We start from the raw sequence: 24,152 nt of genomic DNA, 5'->3' as shown, positions 1-24,152 counted from the left end.
GGAAAGGCACTGAAACACATATTTACCCCTGCAGGTGCTTTCGCTCACTTTCTGTTTTCTCTCGCCCAAGGCCTCGCAACTGATCGTCAGTTTTGATGAGCACGAAGTGAACAACACTTTCAAGTTCGGAGTCATCTATCAGAAGTTTGGTCAGGTGAGAGTCAGTCTTGAGCTGTTGTCCTCAATGTACATACTTTCACTGAAGTTCTCTCTCTTTTTCCCACTGGGATTGTCTCTTCACATCAGACGTCAGAGGAAGAGCTGTTCGGGAACAATGAGGAGACGGCAGCCTTTACTGAATTCCTCACTGTTTTAGGAGACAATATTGAACTGCAGGATTTTAAAGGGTGAGAGATGGAGATTAAGCTCTGAAAACTGCTGCCAAGGTTCACCTGTGCACTCATAAAAAGCGGTTTTAATATTAAACTATATTCAAAGAGTTCATTTGTGAATAATTTATTTAATTTACTCATTGTGTGATTTTGACTGGAGGTCTGCTCATGGTAATCAGATTGCTTCTGATTTGACTGGTGTGTGTGTGATATTGTGCTGCTCAGGTTTAGAGGCGGTCTGGATGTGTCTCATGGGCAGACTGGATCAGAGTCTATCTACACAACGTTCTGTCAGAGAGAAATCATGTTTCACGTTTCCACAAAACTCCCCTTTACAGAAGGAGATATTCAGCAGGTGGGTTCCCTTTTTAATGTTTAATAATTACAATTATTTTTTTAAATATAAAATTTTTACTTAAACGTTTAAAGCAAATTAATATATATTATTTAAATATTTTGTAGTTATTTATTACATTTTTGTTTTTGTCTTTTTATACTCAGTTTGTATTAATATTTATCTCTCAAATCAACATGAAAAAGAATATTGTCTTCACAGTTAAGCACATGTAAGGACAATCTAAATTGCTGTAACGGACAAAAAAAAATTATAAATACATTTGTTATTAATCAATTCTTTGATACATTTTTATTAATCAAATAATTTAAGATTCTACCATTATTTATCTGTTTGTTTGTTTATTTATTTGTGTTAACCCTAACCCTTATGGTAAAGAGATTAATAATGAAAGTTGAGGAGATGAAGTGAAAAATAAGTAGAAATGTACAAAATCTAAATTGCTGTAATAGACTAAAAGAACATATATCAAATTTTACTGACTGCAATTCTTAATACAGTGTTGTTTATTTATACATTTTTATTAATCAAAGAATTAAGTTAGATACTACCACAATTTATTTATTTATTTATTTTATTGTTATTTTGTTAACCCTATCCCTTTTATGGAGATAAAATAAAAATTAGGGAGAAATTTACTTAATGAAATATAATAAACTATATTTAAATATAATCCCTGTATGTTTATCTTGACTAAAAATTGTGTTGGCAAATACACAATCCATTACATTTAAAATATTTATAAATATTTTCCTCTGTGTCATATTCTCTCAGCTCCAGAGAAAGAGACATATTGGCAATGACATTGTTGCAGCCGTCTTCCAGGAAGAGCCCACACCATTCGTTCCTGATATGATCGCATCCAATTTCCTTCATGCCTACGTGTTAGTGCAGGCGGAAAACCCCTGCACTGATCACACCACGTACAAGGTTTGTCAAACACCTCGCTGAATTCCTCCAGATACCCATCAATCCCACTGATCTGAGGTATCGATCGGTGTCCACAGGTGTCCGTCACAGCCAGAGAGGATGTCCCTCCATTCGGCCCCCCTCTTCCAAACCCTGCGGTTTTTAAGAAGGTAATATAGAAGACTGCTTCTGTTAAATATTGAAGGAGATGATGATTTTTATCATAAGATGATGGACATCAACTCTTTCCCAGGGTCCCGAGTTCCGAGAGTTTCTCCTGACAAAGTTGATCAACGCAGAAAATGCATGCTACAAGTCAGACAAGTTCGCCAAGCTAGAGGTGAGAAAAAAAAAAGATCCAGACATCCACAATTCACTATAAACAATACATTTGAAGGAATAATCACCAAAAATATTAAAATTTTGTCATTATTTATTAATGAGTTTTCATTTTGGGGTGAACCATTGCTTTAATTAGCCTCTCTGCATCATAATCTGTTGTACTGTGTGTGTGTGTGTGTGTGTGCGTGCGTGCGTGCGTGCGTGCGTGCGTGCGTGCGTGCGTGCGTGCGTGCGTGCGTGTGTGTGTGCGTGCGTGCGTGCGTGCGTGCGTGTGTGTGTGTGTGTGTGTGTGTGTGTGTGTGTGTGAGATAGGAGAGGACACGGGCAGCACTGTTGGATAACCTTCACGATGAACTGCACAGACAGACACAGGCCACAGTAGGACTGGGATCAACTACAGATGAAGAAAAGCTAGAAAATGGGGCTCATGGAGGGCTGCTGGAGTCTTTTAAGGTAAGATGTCCTGCCCTTGACCACTTAAAAACCCAGAGAACTATAGATTTTTCTAAATGATGTTGCTCTTTGCATTTTAATTTTTTTTCAAGTGACAAAGTTGTACATTTAAAAGCAAAAAATATACCTTCACGTATATGTGACGCAAAAAATAAATATAGAAGTAACTCAATAAAAATAAAGTTGAATGGAATAGTGTTTTCTAACCCTTGTTTGACCTTTGTCTTTAGTATAAAGCTGGTGTGTAGCGCCACCTAGCGGTTTTTCATGGTAACACAAATGCATTTTTCGAACTCCATCATTATTATGGGTAGTTTTGGGTCTTATATATATATAAAATAAGTAATTTAAGATAAATAATTAACCAGCTAATATAAATAATTCACATATAAACCTTAAACTGATTGTAACATACGTTCTTATTTCTCTTTATTTGCCAATAAAAATGTATTTGTACTCATGCTTAGTACAGTTTTGCATTTTTTGTTCCTCTCTAACCCTCTTCCTCTGTTTCTGTCAGAGGGCCATGCGTGTGAGGAGCCACTCTATGGAGACGATGGTGTCTCATAAACACAAGAGTCCTGGAGTGGCGGCAGGCGTCCCGTCCAGTGTGAGCGGTGGAGGACTCCAGCAGAACAGCATGGAGTGCACCAAGAGCACCTTCACTGTACTTCCATTATTTTTATTTATTCAGATTAAATTCTTATTTCATCCAGTGTATACACTTGCTGAAGTCATTTAGTATTATGCAGCAGTGCATGAGCTGAGCTTTGTGTGTTTGTGTTTGTCAGCCTCCAGCGCTATCTGCAAAATCTCCATTAAAGAGTCCAGTAAAGCGGCGCTCTGGTCTGTTCCCCAGACTGCACTCCAGCACAGACAGTCCAACTGAGAAACATCCATCTCGCAGGTTAACAAATATACATAGAATTATATACATTACTCCAATCTTCAGTGTCACAAGATCATTCAGAAATCATGATAATATGATTTGTTGATCGAGAAATATTTCTTATTATTATCAATGCTGTAAAGTTTTTCTGCTTAACATTTTTTTGTGGTGTGTGTGTGTGTGTGTGTGTGTGTGTCTGAAAACAGATACACTACCATTTTTTTTTTTGAGTCTGGGTATGCATGATTTATGCAATATTAATTCATACTTTTATAAAGCAAGAGCAAAAATCGAGTACAAATAATAATTGAGCACCAAATCAGTGTATTATAATGATTTATGAAGGATCATGTGACACTGAAGAATGGAGTAATGACTGCTGAAAATTCAGCAATGTTGTGTTTGTCTGTATGCATGTATATACATTTTTTGTGCATTAGTATTTCAGAAATGCACTACATAAACAGTATTCTGTGTTTTAGTAGTGACCAAAAAACAGAAGTGTTACCTCACTCGCAGGATGTGAGGTCAGAGACGACATCCAATCCGAGTTCACCAGAGATCTGCCCGAGCAAAGAAAGGTGGGTTTGATTGCGGTTTCTCAGTTCCAGTTCCTCAGGGAGTGCAGTGTCGGAGTGTTTTGACATCTGATGAATCAGCTATTTAGTCGGCGCCATTTTAAATACTTTTCCAGCACCTTCAATTTTAGAAATGTATGTGAAAGGGTATTTCTTTCTCCTTCATAGTTCTTCAGTAAACAAAAAACTGTGGATTTCTGTTGTGTAATCTCTGTCCCGTTGGTTTGGTCCCGCAGGCCATTTTTGAAGCTGAAAGAGTGTAGCGGCAGAGCTAATATCTCCCGATCTTCCTCCAGCACCAGCAGCTTCAGCAGCACAGCAGGGGAGGGAGACGGACTGGAGGAGCTGGAAATGGTGACACACACTTACACACACAGACAGAAGAGTTCTGTTGAGATTCAAGAGATGCACTGCAAAAAAACAACAACAGTATTTCAGTAACAGTATATATTATCTCAGCATTCTTAAACCTTGAGTACTTGAGAACTTGAGAAGCAAAACTGCATTTGATCTTATGATGGATACATAGTACTTTTAATATTTATACATTTATGTATTTATCATGATATGATAGAAAAACTTCACCAAGGTCAAACTTGAAATTGGAAAGCAAGACAAAATGATTAAGATGATTAAGAAAATAATTTTTGAAGTGTGATTTTTTTTTTCTTGCAAAGCTCCTGTAAATAATCACCTCAGATAAGCTCACAAAGAAAACAATCCAATTATGCTTTAGAAACCTTCTATACACAGCTGATTTACAGATAACCATCGCACACTAAATGGCTCTTTGCATTGATTCACTATGCCTGACGTTTGTCCATATGCCTAATTATTGCTGTACAGCTAGTTCTAGGACAATCTATAGCAATGGTACTAGTATTACAGCTGGGGCAGCTATGGCCTAATGATTAGAGAGTTGGACTTGTAACCCGAAGGTTGCAGGTTCGAGTCTCAGTGCCTGAGTTGTAGGTGGGGGTAGTAAATGAACAGCACTCTCAGAACCCCCAGTTGCTCCCTGGGTGCGCTGTGTGTGTGCACTTTAATAATGACTTTGACTTTCATTATCATTACCTCTGCAGATTACTCAGTCTGTCATCTGGTGTGTGTGTTGTGTCCTGTAGAGCAGTCACTCGTTCACGGCTTCATCTGTGTACAGTCCATCTCTCGGTGCGGAAAGCCAGAACTCTGGAACGCCGCTGATCATGTGCCGCAGTCCCACAGGTGAAATAAGCAATCATACACAATAAAAATAACCTGAAGCAATCATACACTGCTCAGCCTAAAGTAAGTGTACACCCGAAAACCACTAACATGTGCTTGTTGAACATATTTCATTAATAAACAATTGGTAATAGTTGGAACAGGATAGGAACTATTTCATCTTTAGCTCTTTAGAACACTGTTTTCTGTAATTGCAATAAAGCTGAAATAAAAAAATATGGAAAAAATTTAATAATGAAAAATTGCTGAAAATGTACTCACATATAGATGTATAAATGAGTTTGTTTCTACATTGGAATAGATTTAGAGACATTTAGCACTACATCACTTGATCACCAGCATATTTGTTTAGAACTGTTTTTGCTTGTAAATGGTGCTTGATCTGTGCATGTTTCTCTACTGATTCAGATGTGAAAACTTTTTTACTGAATATTATAATATATAATAATATTATGGATATAACGGAAGCAATGGCTTGAATTTAAAAATGTGATGATGGATTTGTTTCTTACAAACATGCAGCTTTTTGTTTCACAAGACACTTGTGGATTATTGTGATGTTTTTATTTGCTGTTTGGACTCTTGTTCTGACGGCACCCATTCACTGCAGAGGATTCATTGATGAGTAATGCTAAATTTCTCCAAATCTCTTCAGATGGAGAAACAAATGGATGGACTGAGGGTGACAAAATTTTCAGCAAATTGTTATTTTTGAATGAACTGTTATTGAAAATTAGAAATGTTGAACATCATGTTGTTAAAATGTTAACTAAAATAAACAAGTATTTGGCTAAAAGTAATTGAACCCCTGAAAATCCATTAATAGGAAATTGGTAATAGTTGAAATAGTCTCGCTATTAAAATAGTCTGACTCATCAGTTAAAAGTGGTGTCCACATATTTGTGGCTATGAGATGTGCATAAACATGAGTATACTTGCATGAACACACATATGCTTGCACTTGGCACAAACAATAACAAAGTTTTTCTTAGATGGAAAGAGCAAAACTTCACCAAAGTCAAACTTGAAATTCCGCTTTGACAAACTGAGTCACTCCACTGTAAGTACTGTGTCCTCAAATAACCTTTAATATTGACTGGGCGTATTATGAAATCAGTTTCAGAGTCAGTGATTTATAGTAGATCAGATATTCAACAATGGCGATGTTGGAATGATAAAAGTGTGTATGTTACTCTTGTTTTAAAAGTGTCACACTTGTTATCATAAGTTTGTAACAGTACATTTGATTTCATTTGTAAACTGAATAATGAGATTGGAATTTATTCACTAAGATTAATCATTCTCCTTTCTTTCAGGGTCATTAGGTCAGACCAGAAGCCACTGCATGGACAAAAGGTACTTTGCATATTACTGTACTGTATCTTTAAGCTACGTTGATGCATCTTGAAATACAAACGTGCATAAAATATCAATCTAAAGTTTTTCTTAGTACTTATTTTATCACCTTTTAATTATATAGCCTAGAAATGAGTCATCATTTCCAGTTTAGTCTCTTTTAATGCTAATAAAGGAATGTTCAAAGGTGCTAAATTAACTACCTTTTTTAAGAAATCACAAGGGATTTTCATCTGTGTTGTTACTGTTAACTAAAACCATTACAAAATAGTTTTTGTTAATTTAAATAAAGCTAAAATAAAACATTATTAATCATTATTATTAATCATAATAAATGAAACGCATAAACTTGCAAATTAAGAAATGTTGTTGTGGTAAGTAACTGAAACAAGTTTGAGTATTAAAATGACTAGAACAAAAAATAATATATATATAGGCATATGTTTTTTTTATATTTATTAAAAATAAAAATAAACCTATATAGAAATAATAAAGGGGTCATATGATGCTTTTTCAAGTTTTCCTTTCTCTTTGAAGTGTTACAAGCTCTTGGTGCATAAAGAAGATTTGTAAAGTTGCAAAGACTAAAGTCTGAAATCCAAAGAGATATTCTTTATAAAAGTTTAGGGATGTCCACACCCCCCTAAAATGGCTCGTTTAAACATGCCCCCACATGTCTACGTCTCTATGTGGGAAGATTTGCATAACGGTGCCCAAGTGTTCACGCAAAGAAAGAAGGTGTACCTTTTATTCTCGCTGTTGCCGCCGGCGCCATGCCCGTGGCCAGATCGAGCTGAAACATTTGAAACGGGTTGCATCTCCATAACTAATCCACTAATTAAATTATTGTAAGTGTTTTTTTTAACCTTAAACCGCATAAACATTGCATTACACCAAATACACAAAATAATGTTATTTTGGCAGCATCATATGACCCATTTAAAAGCAAATAAAATGACAAAAGCTCATAAAAAATGTACTGAACAAAATTAATTAAAATTAAATGTAAAATATAAATATATCTGTTTTTATATTTACCCAGTGTGTCTGTTCTTTGTCTTTCTAGGCAGTGACTTTGAATGGATTTTTATAGATTGGAAGAAAAAGGGACCCTTTTCTCTTGCTAATGCAGCAGTTGTCGTCACTCTTCAACATAATACACAATTGAACACTATTGTAAGAACTGATCCTCCAAACACACAAAAATGTTTCAGAGGACAGAAATGAACACCAGTCTTAGTAGAAAAAGCAACAAATGTCTCTGTTTTTCCAACATTTTAAATGTAGTGCTCAAACAAGTGTTGAAAACTATCCTTGCCTAACTGCAATTGCTTTCTGCTTTCTACTTGAAGAGTTCTCAGTCAGTAATGTTACAAGAGATACGGACTACAAAATAGCATTATAAGCATCTGTACTGTGCGGAGTCTTTTACAGAGATTATGGGTCATTTTGAGACTTGAAAAACAATGCTCATCAGTGTAAGCCTTAAAATACTGTAGAGAACTATGCTCTGCTGAGGACTGAGTTATTTTTGAGTGATGTGAAAAGGTCAAATTTATCTTTCCTGAGGGTAACCAAAGATTGACATGGTTTATTTGTGGTAAAGGGGAAAGGTTTTAACAAAAACATGATATTTCATGAATGGCGAAGAAACATTTTATTATATTTTTTAAGTAAAATCTATTCATTTCAGCATATATTATTTCTCTGAATAAAGACTTAAGTATATTTGTTCAACACTAATTTTATTAAACGGATATATTTGCACAATTTAAAAAATGAAATGATACACTTCACTAAATTTCATTTTGAGCTCAGAAAACACTCTTGAGAAAGCACAGACACATAAACATGGTTTTTCTTACTTTCAGACTTGTGGATGTACAAAAAGGTCCTTTTTTGTAAATGCTTTGTTATTCAATTATGGCTGGCAGAATTTTTTTTGAAGGATTTTCTTTTGAAATGTGTTATTTATTTACATATGTGTCTCTCCTCATTCCTCATGATTCAGTTGTTAGTTTTCAGTCATACTCATTAGTGAGGGCATTAAACTGCAGAGAGTGCATTAAACATTCTTGTACAATAGTGACAAATGTGTTGGCATATATGTTTGTACTGACATAATTTATTGCTTTTAAAAATCGTTGATGTTACGTAAACAAAAAAAATACACAGAGAGTCAAATGAAAATAATTTAAAAGATTATGTATATGTATATTTGGTTTGGTTATGGCATGTGCCATTAAGAATTTATTATAAAAAATAAAATGTATTTTGTGTCAAATACCTGTCTTTTTGAAATATAAGTCCAATGCAATTTCCTTAGATATGTCTTTTTTTTTTTAGGTACAACCACACATTTTATATACAAAATGCACATTCTACAGACATATCTGGAAGAACAACAACATTTAATATGGCTTTACAACTACTGTATATTAAACCAAAGTGTAAAATTGCTAGCATTCACATTTCAAAGTCAAGTTGATATCTTTTCAATCTTGTTGTCTAACTTTGCAACTGTCCTGCCACTATGTTTACAGTCATGTTTTCTCTGGTATTGAAAATAACCCACAGCTATGTGAGAGATAGAAATGCAAGATGTCTTTGTGTTCAGGAGAAACGCACAGAGGAATAGACAGTTGGCTCAGACGCTTGTTTTGGATGATCATTCTGCCGCCTTGAACTGTTCACTGCAACTTCTGCATACACCAACTACACAAATAATGACAAGTAAAGAAATTGATCATATTGACAGATTAAACAAATCAGATTCTTATCAAAACACACAATGTACTAAGATACTTACTTCCTTTTTTGGTTTCTCTCTAGCTGCAACTAGAATAGAAAAAAATAAAAATCTGAATTTTATATTTTTAACATTTAAATTTTAGATTAAATAAAACATTACACATAAATTATATTTATTATTTTAACTTCAACATATTAATTTAAATGTATACATTTAAATAACATTTATCAACCTTAACCTTATTTAAGGTTTTAAAAAAATAGTAAGTTGATTGATGTACTGTATGACATATTTGCAGAATATGGAGTGGAATCTTACAGGACGTGCAGGGGCGAGGCGGGACAGGGGGTGGTGGTGGATGATGATCCCGGGTGAGACACCAAACAAACCCCAAAACAACAGGAAAACATATGAAGGCAGCAAAACAAAGCAGGACTCTATGAGAGAGGCTTCTGCCTGATGAGTCTGCTGCTGCTGGCCAAAAATAAAGATAGTTTGTCATTTTAGCAAATAATGAAACCAAAAATGTTAATCATTTCAAACCAACAGCATGCATATGTATATACCTGCAGTCACATTAACATATGTCACATGTCCACTGCTAGTGAAATTCTGAGGCCAGGATATCAAGCACTTGTACGCTCCAGTATCTGACTGGTTGATGTTGTGAATGTGGAGTAATAGTTGTGTGCTATCGGCTGTTGAGCTGGTACTGGACATCTTGATTCGTTCAGATGGAATGAGGGAAGTAAATCCTACTGTTTCCAATTTCTGGAAAACCCATCCTCCAGCCCAGCCAGCAATCCCACAGTGTTGCACTTCACAGCTCAACTGGAGACTGCGGCCCTCCGCCACAAACTTTGTAGCACGACTCGCTCGAACAGATGAGCACAGTTCACATACTGAAATGAGAATAAAACAAGCGAGTTGAGGGTTTTTAGTTTTGGACTTTTTACAAACGGTCTTATTATTTATCGAGCCCTTGAAGTGACTTGAAATCTCGTGCTTACGCCGAGAAACACGTATTTTTTTTTTTTTTTTTTTTACAAAATATTAAAATAAACCGGAAACCATAACACGACCACATTAAAAGGAAATGTGAATGTTTACGATACTAAAACATTATTTAGGCTATGGCATGAAAATAATCATCTATCTTAAGTGCTTTTGAAAGTGCAGCTGCTTTAACTATGAATTTGAATATGAAGGTTAAAAGCTTACCTTTTAAGATACACAAAAATGCCAGTAACGTCAAGGAACACCTGTAAGCTGCTTTCATCCTTTATACTATTTCCATACTACCTGTCGAATTTCCTTAAAACCACAGAACAGATTCGGAAGATTTTACACTCAACCGCCGATTTTTCAGTCAAGTCTCATGGGCATAACAGCAAAAAGGTACATTACGTTCTTCTAAACTCTTCCTAGCCCTGGAAACACCCACTTCTCTTTATTCACTGCAGGAAAATTGTTTCCTCTTTCAGTTTAATTGCGGTACACCTGGCAACTCCAGTCGTATTGTAAGCGTGCACTTCAAAGAAATGCAGGCTCGATCACCACCAACTGGAAACCTGTCCTATATTTCCTGCTGGAGAAAAAATTCTCGCTCAATTACTGTTGACATTCCATTATAACTGGACTGTAACTAGGACACAAATGTTGGGATCTAGATAGACTAACGTTGCTAAATTGTGAATATTTCCTTGTAATGTGATTATGTGTGGTCTGTCCAGCTGTGATCTGGCAAATTTTGCATTGGGCAATTTAAGAAGGCCTTTAAACAACCAAGAACAGTTATAAAAGGCTTTGCCCCAAATTTTATTCATTCATTTTAATGCAGTCGACATTTCATTTTCTTTCTGTTGATGTATGCTGCTTGAGACTATAACCGTACTACGAATACTAATAAAAATAAACATTTTCATAGTATTTTTTAATACAGTCGGATTCTTTAAATCTGAACATCCTTGAAATAAGATATATTTATGTGAGAAGAAAATAAAAGGGAAAAATAGAGACATTAAAAAATATAGAATAGGGCTATAAATATTTTTCCTACTCCATTGGCAAATTATACATCCCGTCCCAACCCAAAAATGAAATTGTATGCTTACATAAGGATAAACAGTATTACAATGTTTTTCAGATACATTGCTGTAAATCAAAACAAAAAGAGCGAAAATTATTTTTGCAGCACAACAGGGATATGAAATACTAAAAACAATGATTTGCTGTTGTTTATACATTTAAATTTAAGTTGTGTATTTAATACTGAACCTACCACAGAACGCCACAGTTATTCTGGCTGAATTATTATTAGTAATATTTATTTATTGAATTATGGCATGATGCCAGATATATCACGTTCTGTCTGTGAAATGTCATGAAAAAGAGAAGTTTGTCAACTTGAATCATGGTTTCTGCCGTAGCCACAAGGTGGTGCTCAAAGTAAAACAGTTTCTCTGTAGTCAGCTGGGAAATCTGGTTGAGGCAAAAAGGGGCATGTGCAGGCAATTATACAGCTGCTGCAGATAAAAGCCAAGCTTAAACAGAACCTGCTGCTGCAAATTATCTTTACATTGTCTTGATATGCAATACATTACAGTACACTTAATACATTTACTTTAGAGATGTAAAACAAGTAAAATTCATATGACCTAGAAAGAAGCTTTGGATGTTTTGGAAGATTGCCGAATTAAAGGTTTCGGATTGAAATCCTTTGAGTAGAACCCAATCAAATGTTGAATGAAAATTCTGTCATTATTTACACACCCTCATGTCCTTCCAAACCTGTATTCTGTGATAAATCTGTACATTAACTGTAATATGGAAAGATTATTAAAAAAAGTAACTTTTTTCTAGAGAAGAAAGTCATACAGGTTTAGAATTTACAATTTTGGGTGAGCCATCACTCGAAGCAACAAATGGGGTTTGGGCAGCATTTTGGCAAAAGGAGGCTCCCTCTGAAGGCTCCTTTGAGCTGTGCGATTGTTCCCTGCAGCAAGTAACTTGAGTCGAAAGACCCTAATGGTAACCAGATGTGTAGGACGTCAGTGTGTGCTTACAATCTCAGGATGTCTGTTTTTCTTGGAAAGCTTGTGGTACAACACCAACCCTAAGTTACGCAAGTGCTAACATATAATTTAACCGTTTAGTTGAGTCATATTAATATAAGCTTGTACGTGCAGAAAAACTTTTGTAAACGTCCCTTTTACAGGTCTGAAAGTGAATCTGATATCCAATCTGTTATCAGTCAAAACAGGACACTGGACATTGACCACCCAGGAATGGGCAAGAACGAGTGCGAGCTGGTCAACCCACATGGCTTAAAGCAGATAAGTAAAAGCAAACACTCACAGTGTCTGTGTTCAGAAGCAAACAACAGTGTATAATTAAATAAATAGTGATTTTGTCCATGTTTTTGATGCATACAGTGTCATACAGGACAAAGGAGTTAGCTAAACTCAAAGCCATGTACTGAACAAATCATTTTTGTTCAAAAATGAAAAGGCAGATTAGTGTCCTCTGAATGGTTCAGTCCCAAGAAAGAATGGTTTCTTGGCAGTACAGATTGCTCCATGATCAGATTACTCCGTAGGCATGTCCTCAGCCTTCATTGAATGTTGCACAAGGCTCTTTTTTTCTCTAGTGATGAGGACAGGCCCTCTGAGGTTTTTTGAATCCATGCTGCGGAGCTATGCAAAAAATTACAAGGGTATGATAGTATTGCACTAATGCATTTCATGGAATGTCAACATCGTTAGGTGGTCAGTTCCTCTCAAGGGAGTTTAGCTACATCAAATGTTCTGTTCTGAGACAAAATACTAACCCGGTTGTGTGTGACGTGTGAACACAGAGCCTGGTGTGTCTATTCTGGTGCACAATAAAGCTTTTTTTCTCTCATGCACGCAGTGTTACAGTGAGAAAGCCTTTATTGTGCTGGTTTTCTGATACTGTGAGACTGTGGGTCTTTAACAAAAGGGAATGAAGATGACTACTGTGTCTGACTCCAGCAGCAACTTGAGAATGAAACTTCTGTGCACTGCCACACACTCAAGTATGGAAGCTCATTTCCATTTTGGAATAATTTTTTTTTTTAAGTAATTGTGACACTTTATTCCACAATTCAGATATTTTTTGATTTGTTATATGTAAACTCACAATTAAGAGGGAAAAAAACTCAGAACTGCAAGATTTTTTAAATATTATTTTATATCATATAATTTATCACTTTATATCAAATTTAGCCTATAACATATTTTAGAGGATGGGGGGTGGGACAGTACATTGTTTTAAGGATGGGAAATCCAGAGAAGGATGTTGTTCGCTTTTTATGTGGTGTCTTTTTTTTTTTATAACATATTGTATTAAAACAAGAAGTTGGAGTGGATCCTGTGGCTTGTTTTCTGTGCACGATTTAATAGATTTAATATTTTTCCTCTCAACCTTTTTTTCTGAATCTGAATTGGAAATCAATAGCAGCGTACTGTCTGAAACAGTATAGCACATTGTAAGAATGCTTTTCTAATGAAAAATGTATGAGATTTTCATAGGTGAAATGTGACCATGGCTGCATTTTTTCTGGCTTTTCATTCCATCGTTGTTTGTGTTCTGGTTCCAAACACTCAGCCCTTTTAATAGGACTTAAATATGATTGCTCGTTCTATATCGATTCTCTTGTGCATTTAGTTTGTGTCAGGTGTTTGGCATTGGGCCATTGTCTTTGCTCTAGCAATAAATATTGAACTTGTAGCCTTGAATTAACTGAACACTGGGAATCTGGTTCAGAGAGTTTATTAAGACTACAGACTATACACATTTTTTGGTGTTTACAAGTGGAGACTGAGATTCTTTTAGGGTTTTCATGATAACATTGGTTCTTTCCCTAAATGAACTGTGGCTTGGATTGATTATGCCATATCAGATGGTTCACCTAAGGCCTATTTCATTTTTAGTCCATATCTAAAGTCCTTATTAGATGTTTTGTTTCCAGTCAAGACTTGGAGAAACTTGTTCATGCCTTTATCACCAGCAGGGTGGACTATTGTAATGGGCTCGTCACCGGCCTTCCCAAAAAGACCATTAGACAGCTGCAGCTCATCCAGAACGTGCTGCCAGGAATTCTGACGAGAACCAGAAAATCTGAGCATATCACACCAGTCCTCAGGTCCTTACACTGGCTTCCAGTTACATTTAGGATTGATTTTAAAGTACTTTTACTCGTATATAAGTCAGTAAATGACCTAGGACCAAAATATATTGCAGATATATTCACTGAATATAAACCTAACAGAGCACTCAGATCACTAGTATCAAGTCAGTTAGAAATACCAAGGGTTCACACAAAACAAGCGGAGTCCGCCTTTAGTTACTATGCCGCCCGCAGTTGGAATCAGCTTCCAGAAGAGATCAGTGCTAAAACACTAGTCACATTTAAATCTAGACTTAAAACTAATCTGTTTAGCTGTGCATTTATTGAATGAGCACTGTGCAATGTCCGAACTGATTGCACTATATTTTCACTGTTTTTTTATTATTATTTTTTTATTAAATGTAAAATCATTTTCTAACTGTTTTTAAATTAATTTTAAGTAAATGTTTTAATCATTTTAAAAGTTTAAAATTGCTTGTTTTATTTTTGTTATTATTTTTCTTCATGATTGTTTTACTTTCTTTTATGTAAAGCACTTTGAATTACCATTGTGTACGAAATGTGGTATATAAATAAACTTGCCTTGCTTGCCTTGCCTAAAGTGATATGAGACACTACAGGTTCATCTGAAAAAAATTGAATATCATGGAAAAGGTCTTTATTTTTTGTAATGTAATTAAAACAAATATATCAAGAGTTTTTTTTATTATTATTATGATGGTTACGACTTCCAGCTTAGGAAAATTAGAATATTCAATTGTGAGCTTAAAAAGTTTGATTAATTTTGATTAATGAGAATAAATACTGGGTACCTCTTGGGCTTGTATAGAACATGCAACCACAATTATGGGAAAGACTACTGACTTGACAATTGTCCAGAAGACAATCATCAACACCCTCCACAAGGAGAGTAAGCCTGCTGAAAGGGCTGGCTGTTCACAGAGTGCTGTATCAAAATATATTCATAGAAAGTTGACTGGAAGGAAAAGGTGTGTTAAGAAAAGACGCACAAGCAACAGGGATGACCATAGCCTTGGGAAAATTGTGAGGAAAAGCCGATTCAAGAACTTGCGAGAGCTTCACAAGGAGTGGACTGAAGCTGGAGTCAGTGAATCAAGAGTCACCACACTCAGACGTCTTCAGGAAAAGGGCTACAGCTGTCACATTCATTCCTAGAACCAAGCCACTCCTGAAATGGAAAAAAACATCAGAAGCATTTCACCTGGGGTAAGGTGAAAAAGAACTGGACTATTGTCCAGACTGTTATCAAGTCCAAAGTCAGTGCAGCCATCTACCCAGAGATTTTGGAGCACTTTATGCTTCGATCTACTGACAAGCTTTATGGAGATGCTGATTTCCTTTTCCAGCAGGATTTAGCACCTACCCACAGTGCCAAAACAACTTCCAAGTGGTTTGATGTCCATGATATTACTGTGCCTGATTGGCAGGTCAACTCACCTGACCTGAACCACACAGAGAATCTATGGGGTATTGTGAAGAGGAAGATAAGTAACATCTGACAAACAATAGAGAGGAGCTGAAAGCAACCTGGGCTTCAGTAATGCCTCAGCAGTGCCACATCACCTCCATGCCACGCCGCACTGAAGCAGTAATTTGTGCAAAAGGAACCCCAACCAAGTATTGAGTGCATAATTAAACCTGCTTTGGAGATTTTTAACATTTCTGTTTTGCACATCTTTTTTTGATTGATCTTTGAGAAAATATTCACATTTTTCTAATTAAGCTGTAAGTCATAACCATCAGAATTAAAACAAAAAACTCTTATTTCAGTTTGTGTGCAATGAATCTAGAATATAAGAAAGTTTGCTTTTTGAATTAAATTACAAAAATAAACAACTTTTACATGATATTCAAAATTTTTTAGATGCCCCTGTAATAGATTTATGATGGCTTACATGCAGTATAGTATACACAAGTAGGAGAATTCATTGTAGTTTATTACCCAATGAACTGTGTCCCATAACTGCTAACATCATCATGTCTAGTGCAACCTCTCACATGGTAAGGCAAGTTTAAGCACATAAGAGACAAGGAAGATAAGCAGCGTCTGTTCTAAATCAAATTTAGCAATTCATTGTGACCATGTACAATGTTAACAGGTAAAGGTTACTGCTGGTTTGTTGTGATTTGTTAAGTAGGTCACTACAGTATAGGTGACAATGTCAAAAAATAGGAAATCAATGACTGCTCCTTATTGCTTTATATAAGCTCTCATTTATCAAAGAATAAACAATGAATATCTTCTATTAAAATATATTGCTAGAATCTTTTGAAATGAGTAGCGATATTATCACTCACACAGAACGTGTTTTGTTTAAAAGCGTGCGATGTAGCATCTGCTTTTTTTCTTTGTAAACATGCACGATGGACGTCTGACTGTTGCACATGCTAGAAGTTCAACTTAAAAATGAGTCTCTAGACACGCCATGTGAAAATACATGTGAACCCGCCCTAATCTGGTTTGCAATTGGTTTTATATTTTCTTTTCATTCACTTGCATAATAGTTTTTTTTTTTTACACAAAACTAAAGATATTTGTTTGCTGCCTTACAGCTATGGTATTCCCTTCAGGAAATGCTAATCTAGTTTATTTTAAAGGATTTCTTAACATTAATTGACTGTTTGTTCTTTTAATAATTCAGAGCTGCTAAGGGGATATATGAATCCTCGGCCTGTGAGTCCTACAAGCCTAAAGCCTGATAGGCTGAAGTCTCTGTTCCAATTCAGCCATCATGTCTTCTGTTCGCCTAAAGCTGCTGTCCATGGTTAATCTGAGAGAATGGATAATGCCTTATTCTTGCAAAAATAAAAAGTGTGGGATAAGACACTGGGGGTGTTTTTTTTTAAAATTATATTTGTTATAAACAAATCATGGCTGTCTGAGTGTTTTTAACTAAAGAGAACCACATGAACTAGGCCTGTATTATGACCAAATGCACTGCGTGACTCAGAAAGATGTGCCGAAAGAACGTCAGCCCTGGCTTAATTTTGGAAGTTTAGATAGAGTTTGGGGAAGTGAGCAATAAATCACAAGATTGAACACAAACACACTGTTATGTGTAAAGTTGATTATCTTTTATTAGAAGTATAATTTTGTACAAACATTAAACATACCTCAGCTCACATGATGAACAATCATCGTGCATTTATTTTTTTTAAACCCATACAAATCTCATTAAAAAGTGCAAAATTTCATATCAAGTAAACGTCTGTAAAATGACGATTTAGGAATTATAAAGAGATGTTAACTTAATGTTACATTTCAGTCAAGTATCAGTCTGAGTGATTTTGTAATATTTTGTACTTTGTAAATCATATTTAGGTTCAGTATTGGGAAAACTTTTCACTGACAAATTAATAAGTTACATAAAAATTCTTAAATTCCAAATATTGTATTTTATCCTTTGTGCTATCAAAGATGCCCCATTTTAAACCAACTAAACCCACTAAATTAAACGAACCAAATTTTATTGTCCACAGTGATTTAAATTGATTATAAGGAGGCATCCAAACATTAGAAACATATCATTCCAAAATACTTACTACTAAATGAATTACAATGTAAGGCACCACGGCTTATACTGTAAATTGACCTGCAACACTGTTGTGTTTGTACAAAGCCTTTGTTTCAAACATTTAAGACTGTTAGTGTTTAACAAAAAAAAAAAAACATCAGAGCTGACATCACACTGCAAATTTCAGGTTACATATTAAGTAGAAGAACAAAAATGTGGTAACTAAAGTGCATGAGTACTGTGTGTACTGTGCGTACTTAAATGTTGGCATAGTATGTGCAAATATGATGCAATCTCGAATTACAAATAAAAAAAGATCTTATGAGATACTAACAAGGCACAGAGATAAGAAAAAGAGTCTTTCCTGGAACTTCAGGCTCATAAGATCATTCCTGCGTTATCACAGGTAAGTATGTCATTAGGTTTGGCTTGTCCAATCTGTCTGTGAAACTGTCCTTGCTTGTGTGTCTTCCAGCAATGCACGTTTGGACCTAAAGCTATGCTCTTTATGCTTGGCAACTGTGTAAAGACGGTCCTTGATAACGGTGTGACAGGAGTATTGGACAAATTGAGCTCTTGTAAAGAAACGAGGCCACTAAAAACATCCGGACTCAACGTCTTGAGCCGGCTGTTGTTTGACAAGTCTAAGACCTGAAGGTTCTTCAAACCTCTAAAAGCATCTGGTTGAATGAGGGTCAGGTCAGACAGGCTGCTGAGAGACAGGTGAACCAGTTCTGTCATCGAATCAAAGGCACCTGCATCAATGGTGAAGATGAGATTCCCGTCCAGGTTCAGATACTGAAGTGGGATCCCGTTAAGCATCGGCACCTTCTTCAGTTGGTTCCCTGCCAGCATAAGACTCTTGATGTTCAATGGATGGCCAAGGGTCTTCCTGGAAATGGATGTAAGAAGGTTTCGTGACAGGTCCACCATGATTGGTACATCCTGTGCTCTGGGTGTGAAGAGATCAAGATTGAACTCTTTGAATCTGTTTTCACTCAGGTCCAGCTCAACCAGAGGGAGTCCTGTGAAGCAGCTGTCGCCGAGATCCTCAAGAGCGTTGTTGCTCAGGTCCAACGTCTCAAGGTAGCGAAGTTTGGAGAACGCTTTGGGACTGGCGTGTGAAATGAGATTGCCGCTCAGGTCCAGACTAACCAAGGTGGTGTAACCCGGTCCGGAGAGCATCGAGTCGCTGATGAAGGTGATGGAGTTTAAGGAGAGGTCGAGATGGGACGTGTCCAGAGGGATGGGGACAGGAGCGTTCACAGGGCCGATTCCACTGCAGTCCACTTTAGTAAGGCTGAAACTGTCGAAGAGGCCAAAGCTCTCCACTTCACACCGACACTGTGGATGGCAGTTCTTCACGGCTCCCGTGACAGCCAGGCCAAGCAAAGAGAAGAAGAGACACAATGTGGCCATAGTGAGCTATAAAGCAAACAAAAAACACACACATAGTACAGGGTTTAATTTTGCAGTCAAAAAAGTCCCAAAACAGACTGAACCAATACAATTAATCTTCAACCGTTAGTTCCCTATAACTAGTAGTTCCTATAACTACCCTGTTATCATCAAAACTGATATACCATATAACCCTCTTTGAGGGGTCTGAAGAGATGAATAGTCGCTCATTACACTGTGATTGTGTAAACTTATGCATCCAATAATTAACAGGTGCAGTGCATTTACATGCTTGTCACTCTGGGTCTGTTTATTCACCCATTACACTAAAAGTATAAATTTTCTTTTCTTCTAGTGCAACTCGATGAGTCCTAATTTTTACACACACTCACAGGATTTGACCTAATTCCTATGATCAAAGAGCCTATTAAATTGCACTTTCTCAATTACAGCAACAACTTGTCATGATTAGAAGGGTGCAAGGCTTTCCTCATGGAGAATTTAAGAACTGTTAGCACATAATTATTCAGTTAAAGAATACAGAGAACCTCACAGACTTTGATGCTTTAATGTATACAAACCGGTATTTGAAAATATTACATTAAGTTAAATTATTAATATCGATATTATCAGGATTTCAGGTATTATACTGCAAGTCTACATTTATGGTAAATTCTGTAATAATTTAACACATTCAAATTTGTAATTCAGGTTATTCAGTATGAAAGCTAGATAATAATATAAAAATAATATCCAATAGTATATATTCATTATAAAAGATAGCAATAAAAAGCCAATACTTCGATCTTCACACGATCCTATATAAATCATTGAAATATGTTTTAATGTTTTTGTGGAAACCATGATACATATATTCAGGACTCCTGATTAACAGAATGATTATTTGATTAAACGTTTAATGGCACCCTTGCTCAACAATGCTTGCTTCTCCAAAAAAAAAAAAAAAAACCTGTTTTGAACAGGTGTGTGTGTGTGTAAATAAACCTGAATTACACATGTAAATTGTAAAAAAACTTAATGATTGCTAAAGAAATCAGTGCAAAAAATCATTATGGAATCATTATATACATAACTGAATATTGCTTATGCGTTTGCATGGAGTTACAGAAGGATCTGAAAAAGTAGACTGAAGATTTATGTGTCGCGCAGGTGGAGATGTTCTCTCTGACTCCAGCTGAACTCTATAAATGCTCCACCATGCTCTACCAACGACTTTTATTATCGGACCGCCCACCCATGTGCTCTTTGTTTAACTAAATGACCTGAACTTAAACCTCCTTCAACACTTGGCTACAGGTCTAAATACAAACAATACTCCTGAATCTGGGCATGGGTTAACCTGATTGCAAAACAGGTCAAAAAAACCTGACAGCTTCAAACTAATCATCGGAATGAAGCAACAAAAATGACTGAACATTAGTTTGTAAGATTGCGTGTAGTGATATGTATAAAGATTAGAGCCTGCACGCTAGGTACAACAATTACCTCTTATGTAATAGATTGCATAATAGGTAAAATGAAAATACTTCACTTACAGTGTGTACATTGACAACAGTTTAGTGAGATATAACTGTTAACTTCTAATCTGTGTTACTAACACAATGATACAAATGCTGTAAGAAAGTAGTACCCATAATGAAAAAATTATGACAAAAAAGTGCTACGTAAACTTGATGAATCTGCTTAAATAGGAGTTTTGTTAGGGATATAGACACAAACCTATAAGCTCAGACATGTCTTTCCTTTTCTGCTCTGGTGACAAAAAGAGCCAGCAGATGTGTTCCTTTTCAAACTGAAAGTACTCTATTCTCATGGTTGGTCAAGTTTAAAGGAAAAGTTCACCCAAAAATGAGAATTTGCTGAAAATTGTCTCACCCTCAGGCCATCCAAGCTGTGAACAATTTTGTTTCTTCATTGGAACAGATTTGGAGAAACTTTGCATCACTTCACTTTCTCACCAATGGATCCTCAGAGTGAATGGGTGCCACCAGAATGAAAGTTCAAATGGCTGACAAAAACATTGCGATAATCCACAAGTAGTCAGCACAGCTCCAGTCCATCAATTAACATTTTGTGAAGCAAAATGTAACTTGTTTGTAAGGAACATATCCACCATTAAGATGTTTTTAACTTCAAATCATTGCTTTCTGCTAAAATATGAGTCCTCTATCCATAATATTGCTTGCTCCAGTGAAAAAGTTGAATCCGTCTGAATCAGATGAGAAATATGCACAGATCAAGAACTGTTCACAAGAGAAAACAGTTCTAAACGAATATGTCGGTGGATTTTGATGTGTGGGGACAATAGGGGATGGATTTATGGATTATGGACTCATATTTTTGCCAGAAACAATAGTTTAAAGTGAAAGCATCTTTGTTTTTCATGCAGCTTTTGGCGTCATAAGATGTAAATTAAAGGACTAGAGTCACACTGATTACTTGTGAACTACAGTGATGTTTTTATCAGCTGTTTGGGCTCTCATTCTGATGGCACCCATTCACTGTAGAGGATCCATTTGTGAGCAAGTGATGCAATGGCAAATTTCTCCAAATCTGATCTGATGAAACAACAAACTAACCACATCTTTGTTGGCCTGAGGGTGAGAAAATGTTCAGCATATGTTCATTTCAGTGTTAACTATTCCTTTAAGAGAAAGTCTCAGTCCGTTTATATTCTAACAGGGCCCTGCAAAAGCAATAAAACGATTTTCTGCCACATGTATCCCCTCGAATTAATTTTGTATTGTCAGATATATTACTCATATGTAACAATAATTTTTTGAACATTCAAAAAGAATGGAATTTGGTGCCATGGATTCTTCCGTCAAGCTTGTGGTTGCATGTTCCTAACTAAGTAACCCTACGTAGACATCTGCCCATGTGACAGGGTTATGAACACCCCCCACCGTAAAATCCCTCCTTGAAATGCCTGAAGTCTAAGTGGAATGTATTTTAAAAGCAATCACTGTCAGTGGTTAACTGCTACATATTTAAACCATTTATCTTTCTCCTAAATGTGGGATATTACCCTAACACCTTCCCTTTCAGTGAGTCTGCGTGAGGACGGTCTAGTATTAGAATGCAGATCATTCTCAACTTACTTTTTCTTTCTGCAGTTAACACAACCAAAAGAGAACTACAGTACAAGAGAACTAAAGTAAGTTCTTAACCAATTTAATTAGCAGACAGCAGACATCCTAATCCAATAAAGCTGAAAGAATGCAGTACTTTAAGGGGGGTCTGATTTAATGGGAGCTTAACGTCTCAAACAGCTCACTTTTGAGTGCCAGGTACTTTTTGTGATGCCAACTTCACAGCAGTATGTAACTTTTGAATTACATGCTAGAGACATGCATCAAAGCCCTCAACAAATGTTTATGGGTGTTGACTACAGTACAGCTGACATCATGCAGATTGCCACCCATATCCTAGAAAGCTCATTTGTATGCAATAAAGCGCTTGTGATCCTTAGAAGTAAAATAATAATAATAATAATAATTAAATAAAGAGTTTAAAACAATATCAAGAGATATATTCTGGGTCATAAGTAAACTTTCATTTTACCATTATTGATGGGTTGCAATAGCACCCAACAAACAGAAAAGGAGACAATCAGTCTGACTGCTATTTTTTATTCCTTTTTTATTCAAGTTTACTGACAAATGGCACCTTTTGGTTGGTCTAATGAATAAAACTTAATGCTTATGCTTCTTCCTCCAACAGGAAACAACCTAATTACTTAATTGTGCCTTTCATTCAGGTGTGAAAAACAATTTAAAGCAATTTAAGCCCAATTGTCAAATAGAACCCAAAACAAAGATGAATTTATATATTAAAGATTGAATAAAGGTTAATTAATAAAAATTTTTTTACATATAACGCCATTATATGTTCTACTTTTTAATGTTTTATTTAGTGAACAGTAGAAAGAAAATAATTAATTCTTTAAAAATTGTCCAAAACAATAGTGGTTGATTTACAGTAATATCAATGCACCATCACGCTGTCTAGGTAGGCAGCTGAATAGGTTTTGAGACACAGACAAAATCTCTGCTTTTGACGGTTTGATCCATATCTGCATTCAGCTAAAAATATCATCGCAGAGGAACTCTGTAAAAACTTAACAACGCTCAACAAACGTGTGACTTTTACGGCACCAGAATGTAAAAACAAACAAACAAAAAAACGTTACTTTTTTCATTGTGCCTTTATTTTTCATTACGCGAACTACTAAAAATACTGGGGATGAAGCATCAACATACTTTCGATTTTTTCAAGTAAAACGGGCAATACAGACAAACGCCAACAGTAAGACACGTTTGTGAAATACAGGAGAAAACTATTTTATTTTTCGTTAAACTTACCATGTGCCGCGACTCGTCTGTCGGAGAGCTTTTACTTTTCCAGGCCAGCATCGGAAAATACTTCTGTTTTAGGGATTGTCATATCCTGTGCTTTTTGTAGTGAGGCAATGAGCACGTCTGCGGTATTTGTCTTGGTTGTGACTCCGTCGATCTTTCGGTTACACACTGGCTACAGAAGATGAAGCGATAAAACGCCACCGCAAGCAGCACATTCTCGTCTAGAGTTTCACTCACTGAAGATAATCCGCGCCCACAGCTAGACGCGGCGAGCGTCAACAGCGCCCTCTTACGGCTAAAATACAACACTACAGACATTTAAATGTATACTGGGGGTTGTATTCTGACCTTTTCCTAAGTGTATCCGAATGTGTTTTCATTTTTAAATTAAACATATAAATAAACAATAGCTTTTATTCCTATCACTGTACTTAAGTCAAAACATTTTTTTTCTGAAAAATATTTACTTTATAATAAAGGAAAGGGATGCATAA

At 35.9% G+C, this 24,152-nt stretch overlaps 3 protein-coding genes across 12 annotated transcripts in view; 1 reads left to right on the top strand and 2 right to left on the bottom strand.

Moving 5' to 3' along the window:
- Positions 1-7,769, top strand: part of LOC132107887 (rap1 GTPase-activating protein 2-like) — a 62,943-nt gene extending 55,174 nt beyond the window's left edge. For 7 of the 10 annotated variants that reach the window (XM_059514214.1, XM_059514216.1, XM_059514215.1 and 4 more), the window contains 16 exons: positions 71-154; positions 247-347; positions 558-687; positions 1,462-1,617; positions 1,695-1,766; positions 1,850-1,936; positions 2,251-2,391; positions 2,912-3,058; positions 3,183-3,298; positions 3,766-3,861; positions 4,095-4,212; positions 4,983-5,082; positions 5,693-5,764; positions 6,075-6,142; positions 6,399-6,438; positions 7,505-7,769. In XM_059514214.1, the coding sequence (XP_059370197.1) occupies positions 71-154; positions 247-347; positions 558-687; positions 1,462-1,617; positions 1,695-1,766; positions 1,850-1,936; positions 2,251-2,391; positions 2,912-3,058; positions 3,183-3,298; positions 3,766-3,861; positions 4,095-4,212; positions 4,983-5,082; positions 5,693-5,764; positions 6,075-6,142; positions 6,399-6,407 (1,497 nt within the window). In that variant the 3' untranslated portion in view covers positions 6,408-6,438; positions 7,505-7,769. Of the gene's footprint in view, positions 1-70; positions 155-246; positions 348-557; positions 688-1,461; positions 1,618-1,694; positions 1,767-1,849; positions 1,937-2,250; positions 2,392-2,911; positions 3,059-3,182; positions 3,299-3,765; positions 3,994-4,094; positions 4,214-4,982; positions 5,083-5,692; positions 5,765-6,074; positions 6,143-6,398; positions 6,439-7,504 lie in introns of those variants that run through there. The other 3 variants (XM_059514219.1, XM_059514213.1, XR_009424378.1) reach the window with 2 other exon arrangements.
- Positions 7,770-8,166: 397 nt separating this feature from the next.
- Positions 8,167-10,852, bottom strand: si:dkey-52l18.4 (uncharacterized protein LOC560708 homolog). The gene is made up of 4 exons (XM_059513703.1): positions 10,412-10,852; positions 9,757-10,092; positions 9,471-9,664; positions 8,167-9,153 (listed from the first exon to the last, which is right to left on the bottom strand). Exons 1-4 carry the CDS (start codon positions 10,467-10,469, stop codon positions 9,052-9,054), a joined length of 690 nt encoding a protein of 229 aa, XP_059369686.1. The 5' UTR covers positions 10,470-10,852; the 3' UTR covers positions 8,167-9,051.
- A 6,564-nt stretch (positions 10,853-17,416) lies between these two features.
- On the bottom strand, positions 17,417-23,916 carry LOC132107886 (tsukushi-like). Its single transcript, XM_059514210.1, has 2 exons — positions 23,662-23,916; positions 17,417-19,303 (listed from the first exon to the last, which is right to left on the bottom strand). Exons 1-2 carry the CDS (start codon positions 23,710-23,712, stop codon positions 18,257-18,259), a joined length of 1,098 nt encoding a protein of 365 aa, XP_059370193.1. The 5' UTR covers positions 23,713-23,916; the 3' UTR covers positions 17,417-18,256.
- Positions 23,917-24,152: the final 236 nt, after the last annotated feature.

This window comes from Carassius carassius, chromosome 28 (genome assembly GCF_963082965.1).
Source record: "Carassius carassius chromosome 28, fCarCar2.1, whole genome shotgun sequence".
In the NCBI taxonomy this organism is placed as follows: Eukaryota; Metazoa; Chordata; class Actinopteri; order Cypriniformes; family Cyprinidae; genus Carassius; species Carassius carassius.
This window is presented reverse-complemented; position numbering and strand designations above follow the sequence as displayed.

What these genes read in the sequence shown, in the direction of transcription:
- si:dkey-52l18.4 (XM_059513703.1), bottom strand. Translation starts at nt 10,469, where the DNA reads ATGAAAGCAGCTTACAGGTGTTCCTTGACGTTACTGGCATTTTTGTGT. An exon ending in ATTTTTGTGTATCTTAAAAG is followed by an intron (nt 10,093 to 10,411) that starts GTAAGCTTTTAA and finishes TTCTCATTTCAG; the next exon opens with TATGTGAACTGTGCTCATCT. An exon ending in TTCTGCAAATATGTCATACA is followed by an intron (nt 9,154 to 9,470) that starts GTACATCAATCA and finishes TTATTTGTGTAG; the next exon opens with TTGGTGTATGCAGAAGTTGC.
- LOC132107886 (XM_059514210.1), bottom strand. Translation starts at nt 23,712, where the DNA reads ATGCTGGCCTGGAAAAGTAAAAGCTCTCCGACAGACGAGTCGCGGCAC. An exon ending in CAGACGAGTCGCGGCACATG is followed by an intron (nt 19,304 to 23,661) that starts GTAAGTTTAACG and finishes TTTGCTTTATAG; the next exon opens with CTCACTATGGCCACATTGTG.